The 20,322-nt window shown below is 42.1% G+C and overlaps 2 protein-coding genes across 3 annotated transcripts; one reads left to right on the top strand and one right to left on the bottom strand.

Annotated features, from left to right (window-relative positions):
- Positions 1–3,067: 3,067 nt before the first annotated feature.
- On the bottom strand, positions 3,068–19,683 carry LOC131881187 (uncharacterized). 2 transcript variants are annotated; one of them, XM_059227974.1, is made up of 7 exons: positions 18,736–19,683; positions 16,770–17,006; positions 6,066–6,223; positions 4,642–5,219; positions 3,969–4,164; positions 3,446–3,834; positions 3,068–3,344 (listed from the first exon to the last, which is right to left on the bottom strand). In XM_059227974.1, exons 1-7 carry the CDS (start codon positions 18,855–18,857, stop codon positions 3,096–3,098), a joined length of 1,929 nt encoding a protein of 642 aa, XP_059083957.1. In that variant the 5' UTR covers positions 18,858–19,683; the 3' UTR covers positions 3,068–3,095. The 2 variants fall into 2 exon arrangements, with proteins under 2 accessions (XP_059083957.1, XP_059083958.1); XM_059227975.1 differs by lacking the exons at positions 16,770–17,006; positions 18,736–19,683 and adding exons at positions 8,799–9,354; positions 11,207–11,511.
- LOC131881190 (uncharacterized) lies at positions 15,066–16,605 on the top strand. The gene is made up of 3 exons (XM_059227978.1): positions 15,066–15,509; positions 15,566–16,038; positions 16,098–16,605. The coding sequence occupies exons 1-3, from the start codon at positions 15,169–15,171 to the stop codon at positions 16,529–16,531; spliced, it is 1,248 nt and encodes a 415-aa protein (XP_059083961.1). The 5' UTR covers positions 15,066–15,168; the 3' UTR covers positions 16,532–16,605.
- Positions 19,684–20,322: the final 639 nt, after the last annotated feature.

Below are 20,322 nucleotides of genomic sequence, written 5' to 3'. Positions count from 1 at the left end.
AAGAACGGATTACTTCCCGTTCCTACTTTCACTTTCAAACCCTAGAGGACGAAAGAATCATCAAGAAATACCCATTTAACCCTTGAACCTCATCGTGATGATGATGATGATGATGATGATGGGGAATGGGTTGTTCAATACCACCTTGGGTCTCTTGGCGGCAAGACATTTTCTCACTTCAAAGTCAGCCCTAAATTGCTCAGGACATGTCAAGAAAGTGGATCCGTGATAGTTGTGTAAAACCTTGCAAATCCTGCTCCTAATAATCAATAATCAAAGATCAACGTACGTTTCACAAGTGCTCATCTGGCATATTATACTAGTCACTATTGAATTGGGTAAAAAAACATCAGTTTAAACTAAGTATCCGAGCCCCTTAAACTGAATCTTATCAAAATTTGCCTTCAATTTCAAGTTCCGAAAGTTTGTTCAGAATCGAACAGGCGGAAAAGGCATTTTTCGTTAAAAAGGCTTTTCTTCAAGGTACATATGCAGTATGCAACTCCTTCACCAAAAACATTTTCCCATTATTCTTTACCTTCACATTGAACAAAACAGAGACACGAACCAACTACATTTCAAAAAGAGATATCCCCTCTTCACTAAGTATGGCTGTAAAAGAGACCAAGACTGAGGGCACATCGAGTTCTGACTCCATCCATGATATGATGGTGGTGGGTCATGTTTTTTCACAAAGAGAAACTCCAACTCCACACTCGATCTTGAGCGAGCCAAGATGATTATTTTTAGGTTCTAGAAACCCGATACGCATCATTTTCAATCAGATAGAAAAGGGTAAAGATGACTTACCAATGAATACGTTTGACACAAGCTCACTTCTGATATGGACTGTATAGTACAAACAAATACGTTTTCAATCTTACTCGAAATCGAAAGTAAGCACTTTTGAGGTTTCTCAGAAAATCAGGACAAGCTCTTGCAAAATGTGTTTTGCAGTTCTTGAGAGTTGCTAGTTGCCGAGTTGGAAGGATCCGTTAGCAAAGAGCTCGAAGTACAAGTTAAGGTCTTACAAACAAATTGATAAAGTGCCCGTGCCACGCCAACCATGACATGTAATGATAGGGATCACATGGTAATCACTCACATGATGAACGACAACTAGATACACATCTGAAGCCGCCAAAGCAAGGAGGACTAATATGAAATGCAAATGAGAGCCGAGAGCTCTTTAACTAAGTGATACTGAAAACCCTTGTGTATTTGATTTGAAGGCACCTTCAAATGGTTCAAAATTCGATCAAATCCGATTGATTTCCAGACTGAAGAGTCATCAAAGACTTGGGATTCCTGAGAACGAGCGAAAATATTTCCGGACGAGAGGCCAAGCGTTGATAAATGTTTTTCAATTTCGTGGTGGTGAAACTTGGCACCTTGCGGAAGACCCTCTATTAAATCTATTCACTCCAACCCCTCTGCCGCCTTGCAATGCTGCCATTTTATATTACTTTTATGCCTTGAAAATGTAGAACAGATTTGAAAACAATTTAAGAAAATGGTGCCAAAATGGGAGCAATTCAAACACGATGAGAAGCACTCTGCCTGACCTTGGGAAATCCTCTTTTTGAGGTAACTTCAGACTTATTTTCCTTCTTAATTTGGACAAGGTTTCCTCAAGGGTAAACAAACGTTCATTGCGGCCCAAAACAACAAATCATCGGCCCTGACTTGGTACATCAATAAGCTACTTGCAAAGATCGGAATGGACTTACACTAAGTGAACAAACAAGATGCTTTTCCCCTTGAAGGTAACATCCGTTTTCATCACTATACACCTCAAAGCCTGTCTGATTATTGATGTGTGCATACTATTTCTAGTTTCCTTCCCATTCAATCGTGAAGTAAAATGATCCCTTCTAATCTAGTTTCGAGAATCCAGACATAATCATCAGGTCTGCTTGTTCGACCTGGCAATGACCGCGAATCCTTGGACAAATGATCCCTTTGCATGTGATTTAAGTAATCTTTTTCACCTGCCTTTGGATTGGACGTCGTCAAACAGGATTCTGAATTTCTCTCTACATCTTGCGCAAGAACGCCCGTGAGTTTATTGTAAATCATCGAATTCATCAAAATCCCGCAAATTGGGGAGACCCAAGCCGACCACATTGTGGTTACACCAAAATCTGTGGGCCCAGAGGTCTTACACCCTACATCAAGATCAAAATGAAATGAAATGGACTGATAATTGGATTTACAACTTAATTCGAAAAGTTTCACCGTGGCTAGACCAACGAAGAAACCCCTGTACTCCGTAATGCACAAGATTTTTTTTTACAATAATGGAGTGAATGAGAAAGTATATACGATTGGCTATATTACGATGGATCTTCATTCCGTGAGGAGAGAGGCAGTAAAGTTTTTCTCATGCTTCCCTATGCGAAAAAGGTACTTAGATTTCCTTAACGCACAAAGATAATTTCACATGTGATATTGTTCTTAGGCTCACTCATCTGAAAACATTTTACGAATCCAGTCACATCTACAATACCAATGGAGAACGTACTTTAGTACCAATATATCCGGGTTTACTCAATACTCTGCTGTACGGCCAAGGCCATCTACAATACCAATGGAGAACGTACTTTAGTACCAATATATCCGGGTTTACTCAATACTCTGAAATCATTAACGACCATTATGGTCAACCCTTCACGTGCAAAAGGGTACTTTCGGTAATAGAGGCTGCCAATTTGGTGCTCTTTAAGGCAGTACCAGAGTAAGTAAGCCCTAGATGAATTCGCCTTCAACCGTCAGTTCATTAGCCTCGGGTCTGTTCAGTCAAGAAAACAACGACCATGTCATAATTGCTAAGAAATTTCTCAAGATAGAAAGTAGAAGCCAATAGGCAAGACACAAAAGGTGATCCTCCACGAGATCTGGTCAATGAAAATGGCTTTCAACGGCGATCAAAAAGTGCCAAAGGAGTAGCTCTTGGTTTTTTTTTATTATAGACGTGGTAGCGGATGAAGGATGTAATGTGAAGGTATGATGAAGTATACAGTAGTAGTTAGTTAGATGAAGAGTAAAGAGCATTCGCGAAGAGAGAGCCAAGTCACCAAGTTTTATTAAAACAGCTAGAAATAAGAAATGTCAGAAGCATCCAAAGAAGTGTTGTCAAGGCTATAGCTAGAGCGGGTAGTATTGGAATCACTCCGATTCAATGAATTCGAGAAATCTAATCTGTTATCTTCAGATTGGACGATTGACGGCAGTACCTCCAAGGAGTTCGGGGTTTTCCCTGAAGAGCCGCTCATTAGCGAAGGCAATGATGAGATCGAAGAGGTCGTAGGAGACGTCACGGAGCAGGAAAGTGACTCGTGAAGCTTGAATGGAACAACGGAGTTAACAAAGACAATCTAGATTTGCAATCTACCTTTCATGGCCGTCAAGATCAGCTTCAAATATCTTTGTTAACTCCATTTACCTTCGGTGAGGTGGGCTTCAAAGGCACTGACGCCTCATTGATCACTTGGGAGTTCTTTCGACTCCCTCGTTTACCTCGAAGGCCACTCCGAATACTGGACCCTCGAGAAAACGAAGGCTCTTCAATACCTTGCCTCTCATTCCAGGTTTGAATAACGATCAAAGGCCTCGAGGAGCACGTGTCAGATACTTGAGAAATAGATCCGAGTAATGAATGCTCCAAAACTGAGCCATTGTCCTCAGATTCTGTGGCCAAGGCCTCATCCTCGGGTCGCTCTTCGATCACCGTATAAGCCAAGTCCAAAGGGTGATAATCTGGTAGACCAGGGAAATTTGCAGATACTCTACCAGCAGCAGCGGTTGAAGCAATGTTGTCAGCAAAGTACACCTCTGTGTGTTAGAAATGGAGTATTAGAAGAGTGAAAGGAACATGCAAAGGCCTTCACCGCGAATGGATCCTCATATGAATTGTTAGCAGTAAGTGTGTAGGACCTACTTGTAGGTCAGAACATTCATTGGCTTACCATGTGAGCGCTCAGTATCCGGCAAACTAGTAATACCAAGATGTGGGTTCTGTTTCCCTGACAGGACTGGGTCTCCTGTTATTGATGAACCGTCGTAATCAGGGGTTGGTTCACGTACAACGCGACCTTCCTTATTTTTGGAACTGTCTTTGACATGGGGACCATCTGAGAGGTAATGATTTCCGCGACGGGACTCCTTAAAACAAAATGGACGATAGGTAACCAACTGTCGCCACGCAACCTATCTTTTCAAAATCTTTCTTTAAAGGTGTTTTTCTGTTGAATTGGATGATTCAGACCATTGCATGTACCGTGGTTATTTGAGTGTAAAGAATTATGATAGTTACAAAAGCATTATGCTCAATCTATAAAAAAATAGTAATAAAAGATCGATGGACTGTCCACAACAAATCAGAGATGCGTGAAAGAAAATCCAAATCGGGGGACGAAATCAATGAAAATGATTATCAAGCAATAAACCATGTCACACCTTCCAGAAGCAATACCGTCAAATTTGGTACTACAATGCTCCCACAATACAAAAGCGGGAGACAGTTACTGTTCCAGAGTCTCAGTAAGACCGAGATTCGTATTCGTTTTAAACCCTCCCCATGATGCCATTTCTTCCGTTTTTTGTTTACATGAAACATACAACAAGTGTAGAAAGCCTTACATCAAGCTCGTTCCCAAAGCTCTGGGATCTCTTTTGATCTCCATTTCTGTCCCGACTCCTCGAGTCACTCTGCCCTCGTTTGGCAGGTCGGGGCAGACTCCTGGACGGAGGGATATCGGGCAAGCGTCGCCTCATGCCCCGTTCCAAGCTGTTGGTGTTGTACCCGCCATTTTCCGGATGAGTTATGATGGCGTGTCCACCCCTACCACGCCCAACCATTCCCTCCAGGGTCCGATACTTTCGTGGATCCATGAGATCAGTGTCTGTGTCAGCCAGTTCCGCTCTTTCCATAGGCGGACGCCTGTGAGGGTAGAACCGGGTGGAATGATCAGCTGTCGACATGGATTGAGATCTAAGAGGTATATTTCGACGGGGCATCACCCCCGGGGGCTGGAATGCCGGCACATATCTCTGATTGGTCGGGATTGGAGGCGGTGAGGTGGTGGGTGGCGGGGGAATGTTTAGAAACAAAGGCGGGGCGATTTTGGGAGGAGGGAGCCGAGGGTCGTCGCTGAAAGGGTTTCGGGGGTCTGATTGACTTCTGGTCTGAATTTGAGGCCCACCTGTGCCACTTGGATCTGAAACGATTCAATTTTCTGGGTCACATTCAAAGGTTTCGAAGCAATGGCAAACAGCCAAATATCTTGGTTTGCATTCATTGACAAATGAGCGCGAATTTATTAGTGTCATAAAAACTTGGATTGAGCCCACAAAGTCCACCCTAAAACTTGATATCTAGGTCGTTTTTCACTGTCCCTAAAATTCGCCACGTAATCAACTCATTAGTGAGAAGAGTTGCTCTGGGCCATAAAAACGGCCTGATTGAAGTTAATTGTGCCATTGCCTAAATAATACCATTCAAGGGTTGGCCAGGACATCGCTCGTCCAAGCGTGCAAATGGCTCTTTTTTTTCTTGTCCCACCAGATTGCGGTGATCATGTCGAACCATATCGAAATTTATAGGTTCAGCCCCCGCTCTTGACTTTTAAAGGTGCTTGAACATTTTGACCGGTCTTTGTACATACTGACGAGAGAATGGGAATGCCTAGGTGAATAACTCAACTTGGAGTGCGTGTCAAGAAAAATGGCAAAGTCCAAACGGCCAACGTCTCACGCAATTTGTGAAGGAAATTGAGCCATTGCAATATTTGCTCATGTAAAAAAGATCGGTGGTGGATGTGATGGACATCAAAATTTGGCACTCCTAGCCTGGTTCTCTCTCATCATATCGGTTATCAAACATGTGATTATTTTGATTACGAATACATCGTGAACATCCAAAAAGAATTAATTGGAAAAAAGTCCCCATTGCATGTACGAGAAAGAATGGCCAAATTAACGTCTTCAATTCTTGCGACATATCTCTAATGTTGTTTGCCGATCGTCAAGCACAATGGAAAGAAAAGGATTCTGCATGAACGTACTGGAAATAGTCCAAGATCGCTTGATGTTCTTGTTGCTTTTGATGAGGTCGACTGGAGTTGTTGGGACGTAATGCCTCGAGGTCTTCTTCTTGACTTGGATCACGCCTGAATGAGACATGTGTTCCTTGATCCATTCTCCACTGGCGACTTGAATCTCTCTGCAAAAGCAAAAGGCAAAAATCAATCATTACTGACTAAGCATCAGGAACTTTCAATTCTTGCCAACCTTAACAAAGAAGGTAAAACATCAGTTGTCAAAGGGGAACCAAATGATTAACTGTGCTCTAAATTTTTTTTTAGAGCGAATTAATATATACCGCTTATTGGCAATTTGCCAAGCTCCAATTCAATCGAACCCGAACTTGGGTGATGTGGGGATCGACGATGGACGACCGACGATCGACGATCGACGATTGACTTGTTGGTGTTTTTAAAAGCTGCGTTTAGACGACCGTCATCACTGTAGGTACTACTCCCAATCCTTGGCCCACCCACACATGGAATATCATGAGTGAATCATGAATGGATGCGTGCGTTTGTGATCAAACTGATCATCCCCTCGCGAATCGAGAAGTTCACATGTTTCCAGTTCCATTGTCTCGGGCCTAATTAACATATTTGGAGCCCGGGATGATCTGCAGGGTGCCAAAGCGAATCGATGACAAAACCTCCGTGATGTCGATGTTAATTCATAAGCGCAAAAAAGCTTTGAACCCAGGTACGTCTGGGATCTGAACACACATTTCCTGTATGGACGCCTTTATCGGGACTCGATTGGATAACCAAGGTGGTGGTTTAGTTGGTTGTCCTCTGCTCAAAAGAATCAAATTTTGCCAAATCAATGGGAACTAAGTTGGGTGGGCGCCCTGAAAGGATGACTTGGGTGGAGCTTTTGGGCACGGGTGGGTGGACTCGACATCAACAACAGTGGTCAACCATCTCCAGAATCACGGACAGAGGTGGCAATGTTGGAAGCCTCTTTGCTGGCTCTTTGCGTGGTGTTTAGCACATGGGTACTGTTTCAATATAGGACATCGGTGCATCAAGAGGTGACGTAGGCCTCTTGCGAACCTCTCTCTCTCTTTCTTTCATTTTTAAAGTCATTTTGCAAAGATTGGAGACAGAGATCGAACCATGCAAATCGTTTTTGCCACGTAGGAGAACTAGTTATTTGCGATGGGATATTTCTTGAAAGTTTGCCAAAGAAGCCATTGATGAGCATAGAGCCTTGGGCGTGAATTCCCTCGCCATGTATTTACATAACACCTATGAGACGTACTGTACTCACTGTACACTGTATACACTGTACCAGCCATTCCACTAAATAGATGTGTTGGAATCTGTCGTTGAATTGTGCGAACTTGAGATCGTTGCGGCAATTTTTCCGCCTTCATCTCGAGAAGGTAAGCTCCAGTTTAAAACATCTTGGCGTGAAATTACCCCTCATCTGAATTGTTCATTCAAGCAGAAATCCCAAGTGGGACACGTTTTCCCTCTATGAAAAAAGTGTCAAAATTACACCCCAGCGTGTAATCAGCCATATCTTAGTAATAGGGTCTTTGTTGGCTTTGCAGTCATATGTTTCCAGTGTCTTCATGACGGTTGATGTCATAAGCCGCCATATAAATAAATGGTTTTTAGACGCACCAAGAAGTAATATTTCAATCAATTGAAAAAAAACCATCGCGATGGTTTGGTGCCAAACGCCAGTAAATAATGTGATCCCAAGCAAGAGAGTGGTCGGCAGTTGGCAGTGGGCACTCAATCCGAGTAGATTTTGACTTGGCCAAGCACGGTGCGATTCACTGCGTTTCCTGCTTTTTGGTACGACTCCAATTTCAAGCTCATTTCAACTTTAATTATCGCCCCAGACATCGTCAGAGAGTGGGCATTAAGAATGAGAGTTGCCTCGGCCACTACTGGGCCAATATTAGGACACAATCCTAATCCAATTTAGCCTTAACATTCCGCGCCATTTTTCATTGCGGATCATCAATATCCGCGTTTTTAATCGGTTCACATGAAGTATGTTCAATCAGGATCGCAGGGTAACCAATGGCCATCCGAACGCCATTAGAATGATTCAAATATCAATGTCTCTCTCTCTCTGCTCATTCTTTTACGAGTCTTCAATATGGGTTTCAACTGGACTCGTTATTTATGGCATTTGAGTCCCAAGTGCGCGATGCAATGAGCCGCAAATGAGCTGAAAAACTCGAAACATGTGTACAGAAACCCCTCGCTCTAAAGACAATGAGAGAATGGTCTGACTGGCAAAGATTATTCAGCTTGGAATCTGAACAACAGCACATGGCCTGAAATTGCTGAAATTACAGTTTTTAGCATGGGCGGAGTTATTACTCCGGTGGATTGACCATAACAGAAATTACGTGTCTCTCCTCTCATTATTGAGGCTGCTCGCTACCTGTGTCTTGTAAATTGTTTTATTGGCTTGATGTTGCTCTTAAACGAATGCTAGTGGTACGAGTATGTACAACACAAACACATGTTTTGCGTCCCATGAGGGTTGTGAGGGCAAAAGAAATGCAACTCAGTTTCAAAGGTACGGTAGATAATTGGACGTGACTGTGGAACTTAAGCGCTCTATGCCCTCAATTTGGAAGCGGACATCAGTTGGGTGGAGAAATTGAGGGAGCGACGACCAACATTGAGCCCTCACAGGGAAGAAGACTCATTGGATTGGCCTTCGCAGAGCAAAATATCTATTCTCACCCAGAATCTAGTTTTCTGAAGGACCCTTCGTCCTCCACCGTGCATCTTCGTTTGAAGAAGCCCGTGGTGGTCTTCTTGGTCTTGTAAAAGCCCGTGCTTGAGATTGGCCTCGACGAAGAACACGAGGATGAACTCACTAGGGATCTGGCCGGAGATCTCGGGGAATATGGCGGAGCTGGCATATAATAATGCGACGACGTCATGGAATGAGGCAGGGAAAGTTTCCGGCGATGAGGACTGGATCCGCCCTGGGAAATTCTCTTGCCCGGAAGAGGGCGGTGGTAAAAGATTGGCTCACTATAAGCGTTCTCACTTTCCGTGAGTTGGGGCGATTCGGCCCCACTTCGATGGGAACTCATTTCGGGATGTTTCACAATCAATGGCCAATCTCGGGTCTTAACATTTCATTTGGAAATGTCATTCACTGCAGGTGCCTGAAGCCGTCCGTAAAGTCCTTCTGTGAAGGTAATCATCAGTGGTAGTAGACATGTGCACCTGTTGTTGTTGGTTGAAGAGCGGTTGACGTAATTGAAGATCCCAACCGAACAACACTAATCTAAGCGAATCAACTATGTGTTTGGAATCCGATTCGATCTTCTTTCTCGACCATCTTGGTTAGTTTTACCCCCTCGGAGTCACTGATGGATTCAATTAAGGTCTGGATTGGGCCCTCAAGCATTCCAGACTGACACGTTTTCATCTCTTTCCCTTCAACTTGACTCGACTCTCGACGGAGGGTCGTCATTTTGAACAAATCGATGCTCTTTTTTCTAGGGTCATTTACCCGCCTTTTTCAAAGAGGGCCAGTTTCTCATTCAAATCATTCAGATATTTTATAATAAGTGCTAAAACTATGTATCCTATATGGACTGGAGCCGAAAATAGCTTCAGTCTTGACTTTTAAATTAAGCCCCATCTTGTTGGTGAACAAAACATGTATATCTAACTTTATTGGCCAAAAGGCGATCTCAAAACTCATTTGGTGGTGATTTTAACGATCGACACTGACGTCGTGAAAAATGCACTTCTCGAGGAAACGAGATGAGGAAGCTAAACTGGCAGCACACATACTGCAGATTCCCTTAGACATGGAAATTGAGTTTCTCATGAAGGAAACGGGGACCTGCCCTGTAATTTCTCATTGCCATAGAGAACGAAGCCTTTAAATACAAATTGGGAACAATCACCCCGGTGAATCATGACTTGGGCATTTTCTATGCTTTGTGTGTCTTTCAAAGTTCCGTTTTCTGATTCTAAGAGGCAAGATGATGATCGAGAAGAAGTTGATGATGATGATGATGATGCTCTTATTTCGAGCCATTTTTGGAAACACTTGTTCGACGCTCATCTCTCTCTCCCTCGCTCTCTGTTGAATTGTAATCAAACAATAGGAACACGTGATTAAACCCGGGTGAGCCGGATCAGACCAATAACGTGAAGGTATTGCAAAAAAATAGTTTGAAGTCTCTCAACTGACAAAGATGCTTTGGGTCACTTCAAATCTCAAAAATATCCAGCCTTTGAAACCACTCCCGTTTATGGCAGCAATTTGGCAGAGCCACAGAAAATACGTTTTACGGGTTCCCTAATGGTTTTGAACACATTCTCGAGTGGTGGTGTATAGATTAAAATTTGGTTCAAAATGGACCAATGAAATTGCCAACAGATTGCTGATTTTTAGCCGGAGAGGGCAGTGTCTCCAGGGGCTGCCTTTCAATACCTTCATAAAAAAGCGTTGTCATATCTTTGATCGACAGTGCTGTACATATTTGACAACTTGACGACCACGCCATATCAAAGGCGAGGGTTTTATGTCTTTTTAATTGACAGGAAATCCATGAGATCCACCCCCAGCTTCTTGTTATTCTACCTACCCTCAGTAAGGGAACACAACGAAGCAGATGATAAAGGGTGTTTTTACCGCACCAAATTCATTTTAAATACTTCCCAAATCACCAACGAAACTGAGACTGGACACAGCTTTTGGAGCACTTTCTGCCTGTGGGAAATGAAGAGCTCTCATTTAATGTGTCTAATGCTGATTGAGAGCTCATCTCTTGGCATTAATAACAAACAATTTCGACCATTTACGTTGCATTTAGGCTTCAGCTTGCTGTTGAGATCAATTCTCATTTCACGTCTCAGGGATTGAAGCAGCGTTAATGAAGTCACGAGGACCTTAACTTGCACATTCATAACTTCTCGAAATTAAGATAGGGATCAGAAATCAGACTATGCAAGTGAAAGGGACCCCAAGATTAGCATCATTTGGTCGTGGTAGGTGGTGATCAAAACAAAGCCGAGAGGCAAAGTTTTACTCATGGGATTAGTTTCTATTCATCCATGACTACATGCTCACAATATATTCAACCACCTGCTGTCAAAATCTGATTCCAAACACGCAAAACCTCAAGCTTGCGTTGTTCTTCCACTCCTTTTGTGAGACAACACTTCACAACACTGAGCAACACTGGTTTTTAGTTAATGTTTTTCTATTTGATTTTCAAACATATGACCATGATTTGCACCAGAAGCCTCAACACTCAACTGGACGGAAGAGAGACGGTTTCACTGGTTTCACTGGCCAAATGGGTTCAGCTGAGATCCTATCCTATGGTTGAGGGTTTGGTGTTCTTGGCCTGTCAACCCATCTAAAGACAACTGGTCACTGGTTGGGCGCCTCGATTACCAAAAATCCTCGTACGGACTCTGAACATCTAAAACCAGGCGCCCGCTACACACACCACACACTCGGTGGCCACAACCACGAAGAAGACAACGATTCCTCGCAAGAAGTTTCATCCCTAGTCGTATGAAAAGGAGCCCTTGCGTTTTCCTAGATGGAGTCATCAATAGGAGGCAAGAGTGCGATTCTTGGTTACTTCAATATCAGCCATCTCCAAACGACAACCATATTCCAAAAGCCAAGGAAAAGAGGTGGTTGATAGACGAGGTAAATAATCCAAATCATCAGCCAGCTGAAGATTACTCAGCCGACAGTCTAGCTCTTGGACTAGATCTATGAAAGAATGTGTACTGCTTGTTTGAGAGAGTGAGTAAAGTAAGAGCCCCGCTCGCTGCGGCCCGATCGAAGAAGCCCACTTGATGGGACCTGTTGCCTTTCAAAGAATCAGTCGGGCAAGTCTCGAATGTTACCCATCTCTTTTAGTATTCCAAGTGATCTGCTCCTTGGCATGCACGCAAACACTCCATCCACACATGTACTACACGAACTGGGAGAGGAAAAAATCTCCAACTCTCTTTGATGGCCATTACAACTCAGGCATCGGAGAGTGCTCAGGACCGCGGCACAGTGTGTTCAATGGACACGGCCGCCACCAATTCCATATGTAAATGGCATACTTAATTGACTTTTATTCATTCCGTACCAAATAAGGGCGTATCTAAGCGGAGGGAGTCATGTAATTGTCTCCCCGGAAGATACCCGCATCAGTTCCAGGTCTTGGAGAAGGTAGAAAACAATCCGATTCAGATTTGATAAATGTGCTGAGAGTTCCGGTAGGTATATGGGAACCCTGCTAGGGCCCGAGATAGTTAGAGGAAGGTTTTCGTGGAATGAGCCATGACCTAATTCAAGCAAGGATGGGGGATGATGGGCTAATTCTTCTGATTCATCTTAATACGACTTTTGAACTTAATCTCGTATCCAACGATGAACCCAACCAAACCAGAAACTCGATCTGCACGCTCATATTTCAAACTTGATTTTTCTCTGAGAAGACAATTGTTCCCATAAATGGAATGCTGAATAAGGCCAGGGGTTTTCTTCACAAAAGGAAACAAATGCAGCTCTCTTTGGTGCAATGGTCTCTTCAGAAACGTCTGCCAGACATGAGATCCCGTGGAATTATGTGGTGATGCACTCGCTTTTTCAGGGAGGCTCAACAAAAAAAAATCCTTCACAATCTCTTCAAACCAGTCGACACCTAAAAACAACATCTCATAATATTTGAATCGGTTACTATGGTTTGAAATACTATAAGAACGTCTTTTAAATGGCATCATTTGTGGAAGGTACCTGAGTGAGGGAAGGCAACGAAGCAACTTTGCGTTACGTTGAGCTTAAACAACTAAATCTCCTCTCGTTTGCCACTGTGAGGGACAAAAAAGCCTTTAAATTGAAAGGTTTTTACGAATTGAATAGAATAGATAGATAGATAGATAGATTTATTTCAGGAACACTTTGATCATGATTAAATAATGTCGGAATTTTATCATTGCGTTAGCATCTTGATACATCAAAATTTCATGAGCATGTAATTCCTCAGGTTCTGGGTAAGCAAAAGCTTGTTGTTCACCAGGACCTGGGCAAATTAACGAAGACATGACATAGATAGTCAATAATGTTACAGAGGCCAAGCTGCAACACGATAACGTGAGTTGGAAGAATTACAAAATCAAATTGAAAGGCTTGTAGGAAATCATATCGGTTTGAAGTTATAAGAAAAGAAGGGACTAAGAAAAAATACAGAAAGAAGAACATGAAAAACAGAGCAAAGCAAATAATTTCAGTGTTAATTTTTATGTTTACTAGAAAATGTGAGTTAAGATGTTAAATTTGCCTAACATCGAAAGAAATCATTTTTACCGGTTTTTTGGCCCAAATTTTGATTTTTTGTGCCAAATACGAGTCTAAAAAACTCCATTGTATCAAAGGTAGGATTTAGGCGACTCAAAACCAGTAACAAAATGGGCCCAAGAGTGCGTGTTTAATGCTGAAACATGTGAAATTACATTTGAGCTTTTTTCAAGCATTCCTTGACCACATTGAATGAAAGTTAATCCCATTTTGGTCCAACAATTTTGGGCTCTTTTAACGAACCACTTTGCAAACATGTTCTGTAAATTTGTAGATGTCGATACTCTCTGAAAATGATGACGTCTAGTTGGAATCAATCGTCTATTAATGATCAATTTTGGCTAATAAGTGTTCATGAGCTCTATCAACGTGTAAAGCCTAAGAATCCTCATGACCAGTAAAGCATACTGTGATTCTTCCAAAAAGTTGCGAAAAGAGTAACCATGTCAATGACACTTGTAAAATGGCCCACATAGCAACTCTTTTATTCCAAATAAATCTGTCGTCAAGATGAAAATACAATGCATACATTAATACTTCGCTGGATCTTCAGAAAGAAACGGGAAGTTAAAGAATACATAAAAAGTTTCGAAAAAAAGGAAACAATCGTGAAAGTTTGTCACTCTATTATTGTTGTGTTGATTGATTGGTCAATATGTTTGCACTATAAGGGATCATTGCCATTTTCGAAAGGCTCCAAGTAAGAGCCCTTTAATTAGCCCTTTTGTTTTCGAGTAATATCTTCGAAAGATATGATCTCACGTTCGTTCTTCGCCCATGCATGCAAACGACCATGAAAAGGGTTACCAAGAACGAACATGATCTAAACAAGAAGGTCCTGATTGTGTGTGGTCTGCTTTTTTACAAATGTAAATGAAACCACTCGCCTGCCACGTTAGCGTCTCATATTCCATCCACCAGGGTTATCTAAATGAGGTCTAAACTTGACCTGATGTTTGAGCCCTTATCTGTACGGTATACGGTACCGTTCATTAGCATAGCACTCAGACTTTGCTCATTCTCAATCATTTAAGCTCTTGACGAAACTTCTCTAGGTCGTTCTTTAAACGTCCAAAAATGTGCAAGACTTGTTCTAAGCTTGCAGTGGACTTGAATGTGGCTAGAATTTGCATGTTCTTGACTGAGGCTGATATGAGTAGAGTTGGTCCGCCAAAGTCTAAACCATGGGACAATCAACAAAAACTTATTTACTGAAAGATGAATTGGTGTTAGGTTAAGAACTACGGTGATCTCGCTTTTCTTCACTAATATCACACGATGCATGTAAGTAGTGACTTTAAACATTTCATTCGATAGTGCTGGGAATGACATTACTAGGAGTGGTTCGGCTAATAAGCTTCAAGAAACTAATTCAAATGAATCTGAGTTTGATGGCAAAAATTAATCGGACAAGGTATGACATTTTAGAGCTTTCAGATAATGTTCACGCATTACTAAACCAATGAAAAGATATTCTTTCAACTTTGATTCTGATCTCGGAACAAATCGTATCATATTGTTAGATTGGGTAAAATTAGGAAAAAGCTTCTCCTTTAAGAAAGTAATACGTATTATAAGTCTATGTGATCTTTGTTTTTTTTCTTTGGAAAAGTCAAAAAGACATTCATAAAGCTTTGTGAATTCATAGTCATTTGCATGAAGGAAACTCTGGATTTGACAGACAGGAAACACTCTCAGCTTTGCTTTATCTTAGTGAATAGTCACGATCCCGAGTAACCTGATCCTTGAGCAAATGTGCTTAAAATAATCATGGCCAGATTTTACGAATCGGAGGTATCGCCTACTTTCCAAATTCATTGCCAAAACAGCACTGCGAGAAAAGGGAGAACCTGCAGGGGAGGACACCGATGTGTCTGGCCAACTTTAACCGTTTTAGGCTTGCTCCCGTTGGGTGTGGTGTTATTGATTTATTTTCACTTCCAATCTGGAGTTCAACAATCTGCCAATCCGTATTTTGGACCAGAGACAAAGTTGAGGTTTACACCCGTAAATGGAGAAAGTGCGATCATCTTGGCCAAGAATGCCGCCGATGGCGGAAACCTGAGCATTCGATATATCGATCCATCTAGCAAATGCTCCACTATTCTTCGGTAAAAATATCCAATTTGTTAAATTTGGTTCATTAACTTGGCAATGCAAATTTTAGGTCTTTTCTCATTCCACGAGAGTCTCAAGCGGTGTATGGCGTCACAGATGATGGCTATATGATGGCTTGCTGGACTAATCGATCAAGTTCGAGGTGTAGTCATTACAATCCCTATCATAAGAAATGGAACCCAATTTTGACCGACCAATTGTGGAAGGCAAATCAACAAAGTGCCAGAGAAGCTCAACCAAATCGTCCCCAACAATTTGGACTGAATGTCAACATTGGAGGCGTGGTGGTGAACGCAAATCGTTTGGTTCTTCAAGGATCCAATGGAAAGATCCAAATGCTCCAATGGGAACGCCCCCAAAATCGGACCTTCCTCGAAACTGCCAGCAAGTCACTTCAATTTCCCGATGGAACTTGTTTAATATCTGTCGATTCCAAGCACATCATTGCAGTTGGAGGACTCCATAAAAGGCCAATGAAGACCACGGCTCATTTTCTGGTTGACAAGAACCAAATCTTCAAAGGTAAATCGAATCTGAGAAGGATGAAACCTGCGGGCAGTCAAAGTGTAGTTTTGTCCCAGGTTTTCCAATGCCCAAATTAAACCATGGTAGGAGCCTCCATGGTTGCACCAAGGTGTCTCTGATGAATCAAACGTGGCTGATTGCCGTATCTGGAACGGGCAATCGTGGACGAGACAGAAACGACGTCGAGATGCTGCCGTGGAAACCCAAGGGTTACAACCACCAAGATCGATGGGTCAAATTGAAGGCTGAACTTCAGTTTCCAAGATCTCAGAAGCCAGTGGTGGGACTTATCGGGAATCGGTTGTTTGTGGCTGGAGGCTGCTCAAAAACAGATGGGAGCTTCGTTGAGGTCTTTGACTACGATTCCCAAAAGTGGACTAACTTCTCAATCCGAATCGACCCATCGAAAATGCAAGCCCTTCAAGTCAATCCAAGCAGATGCCAGAAAGGCAAGGGAGCAGAAAAAAACAAAGTTGTGTTTCCTATCTAAAGGGCGTTTTGCTGCAATGCTCGACATCGTAACTTAGAGATAATATAAAATAATAAAACGAAAGGTTAAAAGGATCAATTGGGATTTTTTTTATCTCAGACTACCATCAGGTGGCGCTTCCGTCAAGCCGTCAACCAGTCCTTGTGTGACGCGCCCTCTTGCGGATCAATGTCAACACAATCTCTCAATTCTAGCAGTATCTCAAAGCCAAACTAGACCAATGATTTACTATACTTACAAATTCTTGTGACAAACGGTGCAAATCCAGTCGGTTCCCTTGAGATTGTACTCGCGACAATTTTTGCACACGCGCACTTTGCAGGCCTTGCAGAACGCCCCGCGGTTCATAATGCGTCCCAGCTCTGCTCGGCACCTTCCACACGATCGATTGGGATCCACGTGCCATACTGGGTGGTTCTGATTCACTTTGAGGGCACCTTTCTTTCTTAACATGGCCAATTCTGCTTTTAAACGGCTGAAAAGGGGAAAGAAAGAAGGCATATGAGACAATAATCATTTCGCATTTATTTAGATAATCACCAAGCTATTGTGCATGGCTTCATTCTTGGTGCGCATTGTTCTTGAACTTAGGTATTGAGGAGAGAGAATTCCAATTAACTATGCATAAAGACCTTGAAATGTTAAGAACAGGGCCATAATTTTGTTGCAATCAAGTCTGTATATAAAACGTCATGGTCTGAGCGAGAAGAGAAATAAAAATATTTAGGCCCTCATCATCAGCCCAAAACCTTATGCCTCGCAAATGAACCAGAATGGTATATAACGAGCCTTCGTTGGAATTATCAAAAGCATAGCCATTCCCCAATGATCCAGCAAATTTAACCTCAACTGTAGTCTGTACCAAATGTTGCAACCGTTTATATTGTTTGCTTCTTGCTTTGATTCTTTGGCTTCAGTCTGGGCCCAGGGGCAATTGAAAGGCATCCAGAGGGATAAGCTCATTGTGGAGGAGCTTAATTTTTGCTTCCTGCGAAGAGCCTTTAGCCTAATTCAACGACAAAACATCAATGATCATAGGTGCAATCCCTTTGCAGGCAAGTCAGCGAACAAGGAAGACTTGACAGATGATATTGAAAGAATAAAGTTAGAAGATAAAGTTAACTTTTGACTAATTTCCATTGACTTTTGAATGTCATCATGCCATTCGTATTGTGCGAGTACATTTAAGGGATTGTGTCAATCGATGACATGTCAAAATTGAAATTCGAATTTAGAGGTGGATCTGTGCATACGACAGACTACGGAAAAGCAAAATGACCTATAGGTTACTTTATCTTTGGCAATGGGACTTGAATGAATGCATTCGATACAATGAAAGAAAAAAAGCAAATCAAATCGCACACAATGCTTTAAAGCAATTTAGATTCAAAATGCATTCTTTTGGTAATCTTGTTAGCTATCTTCATGAATGGATTTAGTAACGTAAGAATTTGAACAATGCTTGACTTGAGCTGAACATTGCTTCCTAATAATTTTGGAATTCCCTTATCGAACATGACAATGAGCTTTGCGAAAAGCCCCAGATTAAGCATGATTTTATTGCATTTTTTTCTCATTCTCGAAAGATACGGTCTTCCAATTTGTTAGCAAATATGTGCGTCTGCTCCCAGGTCTTGAGTTTTCTTTGCTCGAGGACATTTTTTTACCTTGCACACAAGCTGACGGATAGTACTCTACTTTCTTCAAACTCATGCATCCTTGCCTCGAGTAAACATTATAAATCACCTCTTTTCCTCCTTACTCTCATGGCTACCTTTCAACGCCAAACGGAATGATTGGGCAAAAAATCGACGTTCATTTTGGGCTGGGCTTCTTGCTCTATTTTAATCACTCTTCAGGGCCCTGAGCATACGGAAGCAATTTCTTGCACTTAACAGCCCTCTTACGAACACAAAAACCACCTTTTGTTCATCTCATATAGATCATGATCAAACATGGGGCCCTTAAAAATAAACTTGTCTCATTCATTGAATCTCGAGCTGATGGATGAGGATATTCTGACTCCTTTGACAAAGGGTAATCTTTCAAGGTCACGTGCGAGCAACTGTTCATGTTAACCGGCTCACAAATCATGTGGGCGGGCCATAAAATTGGGTTCACGACCCTTTGAAATAAAAGTGCGAACCATCATGACGAGAACTACATACTACAGTATTAGAGCACAGTACAGTAGAGCACAGTACAGAAGACGGTCCCTTTGGGCTTGACTTCCTTCCACAAAGCTTCGTCCTGAGTATCCATAGGTATTGTTGGTTGTTGGGATGGGCAAATGGAACGAACGAGGAGTGCTGTATATCTTTTTCATTATCAATGTTGCCACATAACGTGTGGACGACTGTCGATTTGCATCCCCGGTTGTCCTTTTCTTGATTGCTTGAGAGGATCGAGTGTTGAAGCACCCACGTCATGGACTCTTTTTGGATATCTGGAGTGGCATCAAGTGGATGGACAGGATCTATTTATTTTGGAGTGTTCTTTGTCTAGTGTGGTACCTTCTCCGTGTTGTTCTAGCATGCCTGATGAGCTCAACGACGATCATCACACGTCTTGAATTCCGATCGCTTAAAGAGGGACCCTTTTTCTTGGATTTATCTCACTTTCACTTAAGCTTTGAATTTTCAACGAGTTCTTTTCAAACACGAGATTGCTCTTGGGTTGACTGTAAATGGACAGATTAGCATTGGTGTCCTGTCAGGCTCCGATCATTGGTGTCATGCACCCAGCATGAGACTGCATATTTTAAGTTATTTGCATTCAAATTTGAGCACATGGGGTGTCGGAATGGGAGAAAAAGATGGTCGGCGAGCGTTTATCTAAGGGCCATCTCGTCTGTCTGACAAAGGAAGGAGGGTTCATGCTCAATAATTTTTGATGTACTGAATGTGACCAATTGACACTTTTTTGTACTTCTTTTGAGCGGTTCCAGATTTTGGTTTCGACTTGATATGGCCATGATTTTGAAGCAAACGCATTACACTGACACGGAATTGGCGAAACTCTCGGAGAGCTCAACGCTCAATATTAGGACACTTTTGTGAGAGGTTGGGAGATCCAACAAAAAGACACCTCGGGACCTTTATGTGGGCTGTGGTCGATCAGGTTGCTGACCCCTCCTTTAGACGAACCAAATTCATTTCGTAAATGTGACGGAGGTTACACAGATACAATTTTAACTACGTTTCGAGACTACCTAAATAGATTTTGGATAAGCGCTGGCAAATGGGAAGCCTGCCAGTTTCATTTTTTTCTACAATGACAAAGACTGCATCGTCCAATAAAAAATGAGCTCTATGGCTTCCCCTCTTTTTTGTCAAAGCAAATACACGAAAGAATGTACAAGGGTTTAAAAACTGCCAATACTTATCAACAAAACCATAAAGGTCTCTGTACGAACTCATCTGAAATGATTGCCAATTTTTTAGCCAGAGCAAAATGTTGACTTTAGTTAGGTAAGTTATCCTTGAGTTGCTACCATAACTCAAGATGAATTCCTTTCCTGAAGTTTTTGATACACAAGTACACAATAAAATATGGCCCTGTGGGTATTAGGAAATCGAAACTACCCTTGAAGTGCTGAATATTCTTCATTGCACACTCGACGATCCTACCTGACCACCCACTTGAGAGGACAGTAAAAAAAAGACAGGGTTTTGGGAGAAGGTTTCAAATATGTAAGCTAGGGGTGGCAAAACTAAAACAGCCATTTTCATCGACTTGTAAGTTCCTACTTTAGTGTAATCTACTTGCCCCATCATGACTCGCCTTCTCAA

Source organism: Tigriopus californicus, chromosome 5 (assembly GCF_007210705.1).
Source record: "Tigriopus californicus strain San Diego chromosome 5, Tcal_SD_v2.1, whole genome shotgun sequence".
NCBI lineage: Eukaryota > Metazoa > Arthropoda > Copepoda > Harpacticoida > Harpacticidae > Tigriopus > Tigriopus californicus.
The sequence above is the reverse complement of the archived record's forward strand: the minus strand, read 5'-3'. Positions and strand labels throughout refer to the sequence as shown.